We start from the raw sequence: 14,157 nt of genomic DNA, 5'->3' as shown, positions 1-14,157 counted from the left end.
TAAAACTGTGCTTACTCAACAAGTCTCCTCAATTTATTTCTCAGGTACAGAACAAAGACTCCAGATGTGCAATCTTTTGGAATTCCAGACCTCCTAGAGAATATATATATATATATGTATATATATATATATACATATATATATACATATATATATACATATATATATACATATATATATATATATATCTGTCCAGGAGGAAGTAGTGTAAGTGGATATCTGGCATAAATGCCAGAATAAGGGTCTAAAGGACTAATAAGATAGGTAGCCTATATCTAGAGAGTAGACTTTCCTGTATCACCCCCAATGTTCTAAAATCTAGGCAGCTGGATATAAGAAAAGAAGTCCTCCTTCTTTGCAGAATATATGTGATGATTGCTTTTGATTGTGTTTCCAATGTAGCCATCCTGAAACTGGGCAACTTGAGAAAACAGACAAAAAGAAACTAATTAAGGAACCTCACCTGCAAGGAATCCTAGGTAACACAAGATTTCAGTGTCATAAAAATATATATATATGTTTTCATAAAAAGCATTTCTATTACCTTGACTCCAATATATGGAGTTGAAAGCATATTCAGTTAGCATTTGCCATTTACATTATAAATACTTTCACTTAATCCCATTGACTCACTGATGATAACAAGGATGTGAAAATAGTATTGGATACACCAATGTTACTTCTAAACTCTCTTTCACCATCTTTCAGTACTTATTGCTTCTTTGTATTTCAGTCAATTAACATTCATAACGATCAAATTTCTGGTAGTTGAGAATATCCCCTGGTGGCAAAGTATCCTGCAGAGGAGATGAATCAAAGAATACAATACTATTAGGTATTTAAAGGCATATGTAGCAAGCTAAAAAAAAATTAAAATACTGGAATATGCGCCATTGTGACTTTGAGGCATATTCTCCTACTTGCAGATACATTATTGCTCCTCACAATGGGAAATTCTAAATATATAGCATTGTATATATCCACTATATTTCTCCATAGGTCATGGATTTGAAAACAAACCATCTTCCCAAGACACAAAAGGAACAATCCTGATAATGAAATGATGGAGATAGTATACTATCAACTGACTGGAGTTGGAATCCTAGGAAATTGTATTCTCCTATTTCTATACAGCTCTTATCTCAGATGTGTTCAAAGACCAAGGCCAATAAATGTATTTATCAATGTTTTGGCTTTATTTAATATGCATATCCCTATTTTAATAAGGCGTGGAGGGAATAACTGAACTATTTTCTAGGTGAGCTTGGAAAAACAGTTGCTATGAATATTTTTATTTTTTTATTTTTTTTTATTTTTTTTACATAGAGCCCTCTTTCATCTCTCTTAAATTTCTTCTGGATATAAAACTAGCAGTTATCTGTGGTATATTAGCTCCTTTTTTGTCTATTTGTTGTACCATTCAGTCCAAGCATAATTATGCTTTGGTCACATTTTTAGAATAATTAGAACTACGTTTAAGCATTGTTGGGGGAATTTGCTAAGTTAACCAATAGTACATTAGTGTGCAGTTATTCCCAAAAGCATCTTTAACATTTATTTCTCTAATCTTTAATAGTCATTTTCAAACAGCATATGGTGATACCAAAATTCAAAAGATATTTCTCTTAGTATTAATGATTTTTATTTATGACTGATGTTTATAATTCTTTTATTATATTCTATGTTATACTATGGATAACTTGAATGTCTTTTGAAAGTTTCCTCACCATATATGCTTTGATTACTTACCTATTAGAGAAAATCAAAATTTTAAAAAAGAAAGCATATTTCAAAACAAGAGCCATGACAAAAGATTACCCCCCTTTGCACCAATGAAAGGTTCATGAATGTCTTCTCTTAAACTTGTTAATGCATCATTTAGTTTGGATGATTTTTTCCCCATAAAATATTGTTTCTTTTGTAGGATGGCTTTAGAGCAGGGGGAAAGATGCTGAGAGAATTTTGGTGATCAAAAAAAAATCAATGAAATTCATTTAATAGTTATGTAAAAAGATATAGAGTATTAGTTAATGAGGATAGTAACACAAAGTGAGGATGTTATAGAGAAGTAAAGACAGGAGAATATATGCAGATAGCAAGAAATAAGCCAGTAACTAAAAAATGACTGAAGGTCAAGAAGGTTGAAGATTGTCTGGCAGAAGCTGGATGTTATAAATAAGATTTGAGGAAGGGTTAAAGTTTAGAAGAAACATGAGAAAAGGTGGGAAAATGTCTGAACGATATGAAATATGAAATATGAAATAAACAAACAAAGAGAGAAAGGAGAACTCTCCTTGTGTGATCTCAATTATTCAGTCTGTGAGGTCCTGGTCCTCACCTGAAATAGACTTAGTGCCATGGGAATAGTTGTGAAAGTTGTGTAGAGTAGATAGATAAGATGTTGGATATCAGTCAGAGTAACAAGAAGAAAATTGACCTTGTTGCAATGCAGATTCCAAGAAACATTAAATGACAAATTTTGTAATGAATTGAGTCAGGAAAAATCCCTGATTTCCTGTATAATTCTTCAGAGACAAATGAGGAGAAGCAATGAAAGGAGATTTTAGGAATCCTTGAGGGAACTGGAGCACAGAAAAGAGACACAAAAGTAAATTATAAAATAGAGTTTAGTTACTTGGACAAAGCTATTAACAGGTAATGGGGCAAGGTGGTGAAGAGTTTAGCTGTTGCAATAATGGAGGATAGAGAACTAAAAGAAAGATAGTAGAATTGAAGATCACTGGGAGGAAGTATAGAATCATAAGTCTTTTAAAGTTTGTCTTGTTGACAAAAAATATATAAAATTCTTTGTAGCCCTCATTTAAATCCAATTTGGTTGCATGTCATATCCTCCACTCCCTGATGTCATGGTCCTCTTCTAGAACAAAGGGCACATATCAACAACAGAACCAAATGGGTTTTCCTAGCAAAAATGCTAAAAGGATTTACCATTTGTTTCTCCATCTCATTTTTAGATGAGGAAACTGAGACAAACACAGTTCACTGAGGAGCACAGGATCATATAGCTAGGCAGGACCCAGCATCACTGAGGCTGGATTTGACTCAGGTCTTCCAACAGCAGGACTAACATCCAGTACATTGCACCATCTTGTTCTCTAGAGATATGCAGGCCTCTGGAAAGATGGCACAATACAATATTTTCTAAAAAAGTAATTTTGGAGTTCAGAACTCAATCCCCACTGTCTTAGAAATTTTATTGATTCTCATATAAAAATTAGAAGATCAGGGAATTTTAGTGGGAAAAATCTAAGTATGTAAAAAGCATAATGTCATGTGTTTTTCCTTAGGTTACATAGAATTTGACATCAAATCATCTTCACAAGATAGCTAAAGAATGCTGACTTTTGATGAAATTCTGGGGATAGCATATCTACTACTAACTATAGTTGGATTCGTAGGGAATTGTAAACTCCTCTTTCTAAACAGCTTTAGTTTCTTCACTGCTCAAAGAACAAGATCTAAAAACCTAATTATCATCAATTTGGCTTTTTCCAATGTCATGGTACTTCTCTTTAGGGGAATACCTACTACAACAAGACTTTGGAGGATTATATGTCTTCTGAATGATACCGGGATTAAAATTATAACATACATGCAAAAACTAAGCCGGAGCCTTTCCTTGTGTAGCACCTGCCTCTTGAGTGTCTTCCAGGCCATCATAATTAGTCCCACCAATTCCATTTGGGCACAGCTCAAAATGAGAGCACCAAAGTATATCATTCCATGCATTCTTCTTTGTTGGATCTCCAATCTACTATTAGATGTGATTCTGTTTCAATACCTTGATAGTCTAAAGAATATAACAGAAAATAAATATGATTGCCACACAGGATTCAGAAATCTAGATGTATATAATAAAAATCATGTAATAATTGTAACAGTATTATGTGTTTATGATACTTTGGTTATGTGTCTCATGACCTTTTCTAGTTCCTACATGATCTCAATCCTATATATACACAAGAAAAATATAAGTTATATTCATAATAATAACCTCTCCACAAAAATATCCCATGAAACTATAGCCACTCAAGCTATCTTGCTTCTTGTAGGTACCTTTGTTTTGTTGAATGTATTCAGTCCCATTTTTGTTCTATTTATGTTCCATTTTAAATGCAGAAAGACCTGGATAACACACACCTCAGCCTTTCTGTCCCTATGGTATCCTGCGGTCTGCCCTTTTATTCTTATCAGCATTGACAACCAGATCCACAGAAGTTGTGCTTATTGTTAGATTGAAAACTCATAGGTTTTCCATTACTTTGTAATATAGGCAAACAGAATCAAAATGTTCCACTTGGTTGTAAAATTGAAGAACATCTAAACTAGTCATTAAACAGATGCCTGAAACTGAAGATACAATTAATGAATCATGAAGAAATGTTTAGTTTCTCAACTCTGGCCTCCTTTATATACATGGCAATTCCATGAAAAATTCAAAAGCATCTGAATGTACCTTAAAAAATAATGATTCTTTTTGGCTGGAAATGTGGGAACTTCCCTAGTTTTTTGTGATATTAATTCCTTCCTTTGATAACTGTTTTTTTACTTCACTCTTTGAAGCCTCATTCCCAACATTAAACCAAGGAATACCCATGCATATTTTTCCTGATCTTCTCTACCCAGCTATAGTTATATCTATAGTTCTGGTAACGTAATTTCCTTAATGAATTTGCCAACCAGAAATTCATCCTTAGTCAGATGGGATAAATATGTTCAACTTTCTGGAATAACTCCTATTATTGATTAATAAATGTGTCAATAGGTTTATTGCATATTCATCTTAAAGTTTTATGCTTTTAATGGATTTTTCATAAAATGAACTAATAAGAAGTAATAAAATATAGTTTAATGGGAAACTGAGAACCAAACAAGAACAGAGATGGGCCCAAAAAATATTCTGTGTAAATAGGCTTAACCTAAAAGGAAAATAAAAACATATTTGCAAAGTATCTTGGAAATTTAATTAAAAGTACTTTAAACTAAAAAGAATAAGCAACAGAGAAGATTCCGCATAGGTTCTCAAAGATAAGTAGCAGAGAGAAACTACAAAGAAAAGGGAAATGGGAAATGCCTAGGATGTCACAGAAGATAAATTCCTTGAAAATTAAAAAAAATATATATAAAACCTATTATCTCAAGTATTTATGAAAATAGGACCACAGATTAATCAAGAAACTAGATTAACTAGAAGTTCCAAAGCCAGGACAGAAACTTGATAAAATTTAGGTTTATCTCTCCTTAATCCTTAGCAATTTGCCTACCTCTCTTATTACACCAAAACTACCTTTTCCAACATTAAGAATGGTGTTTTTTAAAGAAGGGAAAGGGACCTGTATGTGCCAAAATGTTTGTGGCAGCCCTTTTTGTAGTGTCTAGAAAGTGAAAAATGAATGGATGTCCATCAATTGGAGAATGGTTGGGTAAATTATGGTATATGAATGTTATGGAATATTATTGTTCTGTAAGATGAATATAGAGAGGCTTGGAGAGACTTACATCAACTGATGTTGAGTGAAATGAGCAGAACTAGGAGATCATTATACACTTCAACAATGATACTATATGAGGATGTATTCTGATGGAAGTAGATATCTTCGACATAGAGAAGAGCTAATCCAATTCCAATTGATCAATGATGAACAAAATCAGCTACACCCAGAGAAGAAACATTGGGGAATGAGTGTAAACTGTTAGCATTTTTTGTTTTTCTCTCCAGGTTATTTTTACCTTCTGAATCCAATTCTTCATTTGCAACAACAACAACAACAACAAAATTCGGTTCTACACATATATATTGTACCTAAGATATACTATAACATATTTAATATGTATGGGAATGTCTGCCTTCTAGGGGAGGGGATGGAAGGAAGGAAGGGAAAATTCGGAACAGAAGGGAGTACAAGGGATAATTTTGTAAAAAATTACCTATGCAGATGTACTGTCAAAAAATGTTATAATTATAAAATTAATTAAAAAAAAAAAAAAAAAAGAATGGTGTATTTAGGAGCCAAATCAAATGTCTCATTCTTCAAATTTTCATTTTTTTTTTTTTTCCTGAGGCTGGGGTTAAGTGACTTGTTCAGGGCCACATAGCTAGGAAGTGGTAAGTGTCTGAGACCAAATTTGAATTCTGGTCCTCCTGAATTCAAGGCTGGTGCTCTATCCACTGCGCCACCTAGTTGCCCCTCCTCATTTTTCATTTTCAATCTTCAGTCTGCTTGATCTCTGGATAGCCTTTGTCACTGTTGATCAACATCTCCTCCTGGAGGTTTACTGGATTCTACTCTCTCCTACTTTTCCTTATATCTATTTCCCTAGTTTCTCTCTCTTTTTTGATGTATTCTTCTCCTGACCATATCCTCTAGCTGGAGTTATCCCTCAGAGCTATGACCTTATTCTCTTTTCATGCTATACTTTTTCATTAGCTTATCTTATTAGCCCCAATGGGTTTAGTTACCTTCTCTTGGCTAATTATTCTCAAATCTATTTATATTGGTCCCATTTCTCTGCTCACCTCTGATCTTGCATCATCAACTACCTTCCAGAATTTTAGAAAGATACAAAGGATGGCACGTCTCCATTATGAAGTCTTGATGAAAAAATCCAAGAAATTGAAAGGAAGTATAGATCTTAAAAAATAGGAATAGGACTATGCAAACAGCCTTTTATAAATAGAGACCCTAAGTCTATTGTTCTGATTTGCAATCAGAAGGTCAAAACAGAGGACTAAGGATATTGATAAGATGTACAAGGATTCCAGCCATTCTGGAGAGCAATTTGGAACTATGCCCAAAAAGTTATCAAACTGTGCATACCCTTTGACCCAGCATTGCTGTTATTGGGCTTATATCTCAAAGAAATACTAAAGAGTGGAGGGACCTGTATGTGCTAATGTTTGTGGCAGCTCTTTTTGTTGTAGCTAGAAACTAGAAGATGAATGGATGTCCATCAATTGGAGAATGGTTGGGTAAATTATGGTATATGAAGGTTATGAAATATTATTGCTCTGTAAGAAATGACCAGCAGGAGGAATACAGAGAGGCCTGGAAAGACTTACATCAACTGATGTTGAGTGAAATGAATAGAACCAGAAGATCGCTGTACACTTCAATGTGGTATGAGGATGTATTCTGATGGAAGTGGATATCTTCAACATAAAGAAGATCCAACTCACTTCCAGTTGATCAATGATGGACAGAAATAACTGCACCCAGAGAAGGAACACTGGGAAGTGAATGTAAATTGTGAGCACTACTGTCTATCTACCCAGGTTACTTATACCTTCGGAAGCTAATAATTAATGTGCAACAAGAAAATGGTATTTACATGCATATATTGTATCTAGGTTATATTGTAACACATGTAAAATGTATAGGATTGCCTGTCATAGGGGGGGAGGGAGTAGAGGGAGGGGGGGATAATTTGGAAAAATGAATACAAGGGATAATATTATAAAAAATTACTCATGCATATACACTGTGGAAAAAAATTCTAAATAAAATAAAATTAAAAAAAAAAAAAAAAAGGATTCACTGGGCCACATGGTTAAGAAGGAGTGATTCCAAGTAGTATTGCAAATTCCCAGGAAATAATCAGATTGTAAAGTTGCAAAGACACTGATTTTCAATTACAAGGAAAAATAGAATTGATCTCTAAATTTATAAAGAATATATAAATATTAGCTCTTATTAGAGGTACAGATACTAATAACAAAGACTGAAATGAAAGAAGCAGTTGCTAAGTTTTATGCAACAAAGGGGAAGAGGACATGCTTTCTAGTCACAGGAAACATCCAAGTCATGAAAAAAAAAAGTGTTAAAGATGGAATGACATGATAGAAAGAAAGACACCTCATTTGGCAATACTGCAGGGTATGATAAAAGGAATAAGTATAATAAAGCAGAGAGATATGAGCCAAGTTGGAGAGGAGTTGTTTAAAAATATATAAATGCACAAAAGATAATCAGCAAGAAAACAACTTTGCTTCTTTGATCATAATACTAAACAAATCTGATACTTGAGAAAGTGACTATCATCATGTAATTATTTTTCCTCCTAAGTAATCAGGAATCCTTGTCTGCAGTTTTTCCCTTCCAACCTTAATCAACTGCCTCAATTACATCTGAATGAAAAGATCATTATCTTTTAAGCAAAGCTTAGATTAGGTTGAATAGGAAATTAGCATATTGTTTTTAGCACTCTCCACCTCTTGGTGTAAGTTGTAGCATATAATTGTGATAGAATACTGTTGTCTTTAAGAAATGACAAGAAATATGGATTCAGAAAAAACTCAGAAGTCTTATAAGAACTAATTCCAAGTGAAGTAAGTAGAACCATAAAGACATTGTACATAGTAATTTCAATATTGCTGTGTTGATGAATTGTAAAAGATTGCTCTTCTGATCAATACAATAACCTACAACAATTTGATGATAAATGGAGACATGATTAAAATCAAAATGCTATCCACCTCCCAAAAGAAAAGTGATAAACTTGAAGTGCAGATTGTAGTGAAGAAAAAAAGCAGATCTTATTTTCTGCACTTTTGTTTGTTTGTTTTTTGCTAAGGCAATTGGGGTTAAATGACTTGCCCAGGATCACACAACTAGGATGTCTTAAGTGGCTGAGGCCAGAATTCAAACTCAAGTCCTCCTGATTTCAGAGCTGGTGCTCTATCCACTGTGCCACCTAGCTGCCCCACCTTTTTTTTTTTTCCTATTTAAAAAAATGTTTAATATGAAAATGTTTTGCACAACTCTATATATAATAAGAATTTTATTTCTTGGCTTCCCAATGGATGAGGAGGCAGAAAAAATATTTGGAAATGAAAATAATATTTAAAAAGCAAATATTATTCCATTTTACCTACTTAATAATAATGGAGGATAAATGCTGTAATTTTCCTAATTTTATAAATTATGGAACTGAGGCAAACAGAGACAGAGTCACTTGACTATGGTCACATAGATAGTTTATGCAAGTACAATTGATTGGGACCCTACTCTTCTGGATTCTAATGCCAGAGCTCTACCATTTTTCTTCTTAGATGTCAAATCCTAAGACAGGTTTATTCTAGGTATGTTCAGGAGTGGACACATTTTGTTAAAGTATAGTGTTTAGATCTGGGAACATCATTTTGTAAACAGTTTTTCACTATTTATGTATCTTTCTTTTGATCTATAAGTAGCCTATAATTTAGCTCTTAAGAGGTATCAGATTTACACTATGTATACACCCTGATTTTTCTTACAAACAAGAGGTTTGCTTCAATATGGGCTCTAAACAATTTGCTTTAAATTTGTCACAAACATTTAGCAAGTGTAGGATTATAGAATTGGACTCTGGAGGAGCATTAGTTATTCTAGTCAAAAACAGTGATTTTACAAAATATAAACAAACTTAGGTCAAATGTGTTTAGTGATATTTCCCTTAATAATAGTACTTAAATATGCATATTGGTTCCCAATCACCTCCTCCAATAATCTGCTTTTCATCAGGCTGACACATTTTGTTCCTTTTCTAATAGAAATTTATATCACTCACTGGCTTTTGGAATTGAAGGATCTTGGTTCTTCCATTCTATTATAGATTTTCTACCATTTATCTACTTTGTCTTGGTGACACAACATCAGAGGTTCTAGTTATGTACATTTTTCTTCATTAAGTCATTCCCAAACATAGAACAAGTCTTATTAGCTATACACTACAAGGTTATTTTAATAGTCAAAGATGTTTTATAAAACTTTGAGCTTTGGCAAAATGTTTTTTTAATGCCTTACTTTCATTGGGGAAAATGAGAAAAATACAATGTTTACCCACGGTATTAAGTTTCTTGTGAAAAACTTCCAAATAGTTTGAAAATAATAAAATATTAAAGTTTTAAATTAAAATATTGATGTGTCATATTCTTTTGACTGTGTAATTTGTACGTATTTGAATCATATGAAATTTTTAGTTATTGCCTATCATTAAATTGTGACAGTTTTCAGCTATGTAACTACTATATTCTTAACTCTCAAATATAAGTGCCTTTTCTCATTCCTTATCCTGATTTCATAGTAGTTGTTGAAATGATCAGACATCCATCCTGCTCCAAAATAAATGAAGCAAATAAAAAATTAAATAAAAGGGGGGTGGAGCCAAATTGGTGGAGGCAGACATGGCTTTCTGTAACCTCCTCTGACCTTCTCTTAAACCAATAGCAGATTAAGCCTCTGAACTGGATTTGCAATGACAAAACCCAGAGATATTTGGAGTATAATACATTTCCAGAAGAAGGTACTTTGGAAGAACTTCAAAACAGGTCTGTTTCAATAGGGCAGGGGGACAGATTGCAGAGCCCAGACCACAGCATAGGGAACCTGAAGAAAGGAGGAGAAGCTGGGAGCCAGATTATTGTGGAATCTTCTGTGAAACTTTTAGGCTACTCTGTCTGGACTGCAAGCAGGTAGTTTAGCTAATTTGCTTAAAAAACACCCAAAAGCAAATACAAAAACAAATTATAAGAGAGAGCCCTGGAAGAACTTGTGACCTGGCAGGAATTACCAGAAGTCAGTCAACTGGACTGGCCCAGAGCAAACTAAAGTGGCTGTTGCTCTTTGTCTTCAGAGCAGACCTCAGGCAGAGCCAAGATGGAGGAGAGGACACACACTTCTTTCTGATTTTCTCCCAGACCCTCAGAGTCATTAAAAAAAAAAACAACAGCCTCTGAATTAGTTCTGGACTAATAGAATCCATGAAAATTGGGAATGCAATAAATTACCAGCAGTAGATAATTTTGAAGATTACCAGAAAAGGTCTGTTTCAATTGGCCATGGAGGGAGGCAAGACAAGTGCAAGTAGGCTGAGCACAGATGTCAGTACAGTGCAGACCCTGAGTGGTGAGAATCTACAGGGAAGAATCTACAGCAGTGTTGGCTACTCTGTCCTTGTTGCAAGCAAATAGATCAGAAGTTACAAAAACATCGAGCACAAACACACAAAGGTAAATCATGAACCCCCAAAAGCCAGAATCTCACTGGACCTGGAAATGTCCATCCAGCACCAGAAGTCAATAAATACTGACTCAGCATGGCCAGATTGACCCAAGAAAGCTGCTGCTGTTTGTATAGGAAGCTTAGCCCTATGCCCTAAAAACAGATTTCAACCATTAAAAAAAAAAGAATAAAAGAGCAAAAAGAATTCTACCCATAGATAGTTTTTATGGTGAAAGAGAACAGATTTCAAATCCTGAGAAGACTAAAAGCAGATCATCTCCAGATAAAGCCTCAAAAGATAATATAAATTGGTCCCCATCACACAAGACTCTGTTAAAAGAAATTTAAAAGCATCTTAGAAGAGAGCTAGAAGAAAAGTGGGGAAAGAAAATGAAAACTTTGCAAGAGGGTTTGGAAAAAGCAAGCCAAAATAGACTTAGTGAAATGGAAAAAGCATATAACACATTAAAAGATAGATTTGACAAAATGGAAAAAGAAAACAACTCCTTAAAAAAAACAGAATTTGTGAAATGGAAAAAAAAAATAAAACATTCCATAGAATAAAACAACTCGTTTAAAAATTCCTTTGGACCAATACCAAAAAAAGTTAAAAAAAAAAAGGTAAATGAGGAAAATAATTCACTAAAAATCAGAACTGAACAAATGCAAATGAATGACTCAATGAGACAACAAAAATCAGTCAAGTAAAACCCCAAAAATGAAAAAATAGGAAAAAAATGTAAAATACCTAATTGGGAAAATAACTAACCTGGAAAATAGATTTAGGACAGACAATTTAAGTATTATTGGACTCCCTGAAAACCATGATGAAAAAAAGAGCCTAAGCACTATTTTTCAAGAAATCATCAAAGAGTACTGCCCGGATATCAGAGAAACCAAAAGGAAAATAGCCATTGAAAGAATTCACTGAACACCTCTTAATAGAGACTCCAAAATTAAAACTGCAAGGAATATTGTGGCTAAATGTCAGAACTATCAGACCAAGTAAAAATATTACAAGCAGCCAGAAAAAAAGCAATTCATATACCGAGGAGCTACAATAAGGATTACCCAGGACCTAGCAGCTTCCACCTTAAAGGATCACAGGGCCTGGAATCTGATATTCTGAAAGGCAAATTAACTTAGAGTGTGGCCAAGAATAAATTGCTCAGCTAAACTGAGCATTCTTTTTTTCAGGGAAGAAGATGGATATTCAGTGAAAGTAGTGAATTTCATTTATTTCTGATGAAAAGACTAAATAAAAAAATTTGACCTCCAAATATAGAACTCAAGAGAAGCATAAAAAGGTAAAAAGAAAAGAATTCTAGAGAACTGTATTTCTATTATGGGTATACATAGAGAGTGCAAGTATAATTTAATTTTACTATTATAATATAAAAAAGAAACTAGAGATGGAAAGGGGATTTGTAATGTTGGAGCTAGCTTTCTGGAGGTCCTCTGGAAGGGCCTTGTCCTCAGCCGGATAGACATCATGAAAATGGTCAAGAATAGAGTCTAGATTCCTCATTCTGGCCCAGTGTTGACCTTAGTGCAAGAGGCAAGGGAGAAACCAAGAGCCTGGTCAAAGATAGAATGTTGTGCTACCGGGAGCTGTTGGAATACAAGGGAGTCTCCTGACACTGGCTACTGGAGATTCAACCCAGAATGAATCTCCTCTTGTGAGAGGATGATACAAGGAGACTGAGAGGCAGTTGCTGTTCTCTGACCTCTCTCATTAAAAGGACAATCCTTTGTCTGACCTCTTCCCTCTGCCTAGAATTTATTTCATCCCCAGTCCACAATCAACAGTGGGTCAGCAAAAGCTGCCTTGCAACTCCTCCAGATGTTATGATCCACAGCTGTGGAGGCTCTCAGAGAATTGACCTGTCCCTTAACAATAGAATGTCTATCTTCCAGTCCTTTTTGGCCCTTATATACCTTATTGTAATTACATCATTACAGCATACTGATTATGTGTGAACTTAGAGAACCATTACATCACCATGCTAAGTACTAAGTATATATGGGAACTAGAGAGCAACCATCTCATCAATTCCACTGACTTAACACCTTGTTTCAAGTATACTCAAAAGTTCCACCCTCTACAATCTCTGTAGGAAAAGGAAGAAAGTGAGGGTAAAATGAGGGAAACTGCATCTCAATTTGGCATTGTTGTTCAGTGATTTGGTCATATTAAACATTCATGACCACATGGATCATAGCACACCAGGCTCCTATATCTTTCAATATCACTTAAAGTCTATCCAAGTTTTTATTTATTGTTTTCATGACATTATATAGGAATCTCATCCTCCATTATCCCTTTTCCTTTTGCTTTCCATTTCCCCTCAAAATTAGGGTCTTTTCCAATGAGTCTCATCTTTCCTTATGTGACCAAAATATTTAAGATACAGATTTAATATTTGACCTTGCAGTGAATCATCTGAATAAATTGCTTTAAATGTTGAGTGATTTTACCTGCTTGCTGTCGAAAGGACTCTCAAAAGTCTTTTCTAGCTCCACAATTAGAAAACACCAGTTTTGCAATTCTTCACTCTTATAATCCAATTGTCATAGTCATGCATTATTTCTGGATGGTTTGATGTCTCTGCTTTTTAGCATGCTGTTCTGATTTTCCAGTTTTCCTTCTAAGGACCAAACATCTTTTAACTTCAAGATTGTAGTCACTATCCTCAATGAAGTTTAAGGCCAAGGATATAAGAACATAAAATATAGTCAGCCAAGTGACACAGTAGAATGTTGGCCCTAAATTCAAGAGAACCTGATTTCAAATTCAGTCTCAGACAACTTACCAGCTGTGTGACCCTAGGCATGTCACTTAATATAGTTTGCTGGCACTTCCTTACCTGTAAAAGGAGGTAGAAAAGGAAATGGCAATCCTTATTTTTTCCTGAGACAATTGGAGTTAAGTGACTTGCACAAGGTTACACAGCAAGGAAGGGTTAAATGTCTGAGGGCAGATCTGAACTCAGGCCTTTTGACTTTAGCACTGGTGCTCTATCTACTGCACCTACTTAAATCATACATCTTTTTTCCCTCATTAACTATTTCACAAATCCACATAGTATTAATGGGTTGATTTGTTGGCCAGAGTATACACCATTGGAGAGTCACATGGGAATTTATGTGGACAAGG

The 14,157-nt window shown here is 34.4% G+C and overlaps 1 protein-coding gene across 1 annotated transcript; it reads left to right on the top strand.

Annotated features, from left to right (window-relative positions):
• The first annotated feature begins 3,355 nt into the window (after window positions 1–3,355).
• On the top strand, window positions 3,356–4,255 carry LOC141547401 (vomeronasal type-1 receptor 3-like). Its single transcript, XM_074275840.1, has one exon. It carries the CDS (start codon window positions 3,356–3,358, stop codon window positions 4,253–4,255), a length of 900 nt encoding a protein of 299 aa, XP_074131941.1.
• Window positions 4,256–14,157: the final 9,902 nt, after the last annotated feature.

The sequence above is a fragment of the Sminthopsis crassicaudata genome, chromosome 6 (assembly GCF_048593235.1).
Source record: "Sminthopsis crassicaudata isolate SCR6 chromosome 6, ASM4859323v1, whole genome shotgun sequence".
NCBI classification, from domain to species: Eukaryota; Metazoa; Chordata; class Mammalia; order Dasyuromorphia; family Dasyuridae; genus Sminthopsis; species Sminthopsis crassicaudata.
The sequence above is the reverse complement of the archived record's forward strand: the minus strand, read 5'-3'. Positions and strand labels throughout refer to the sequence as shown.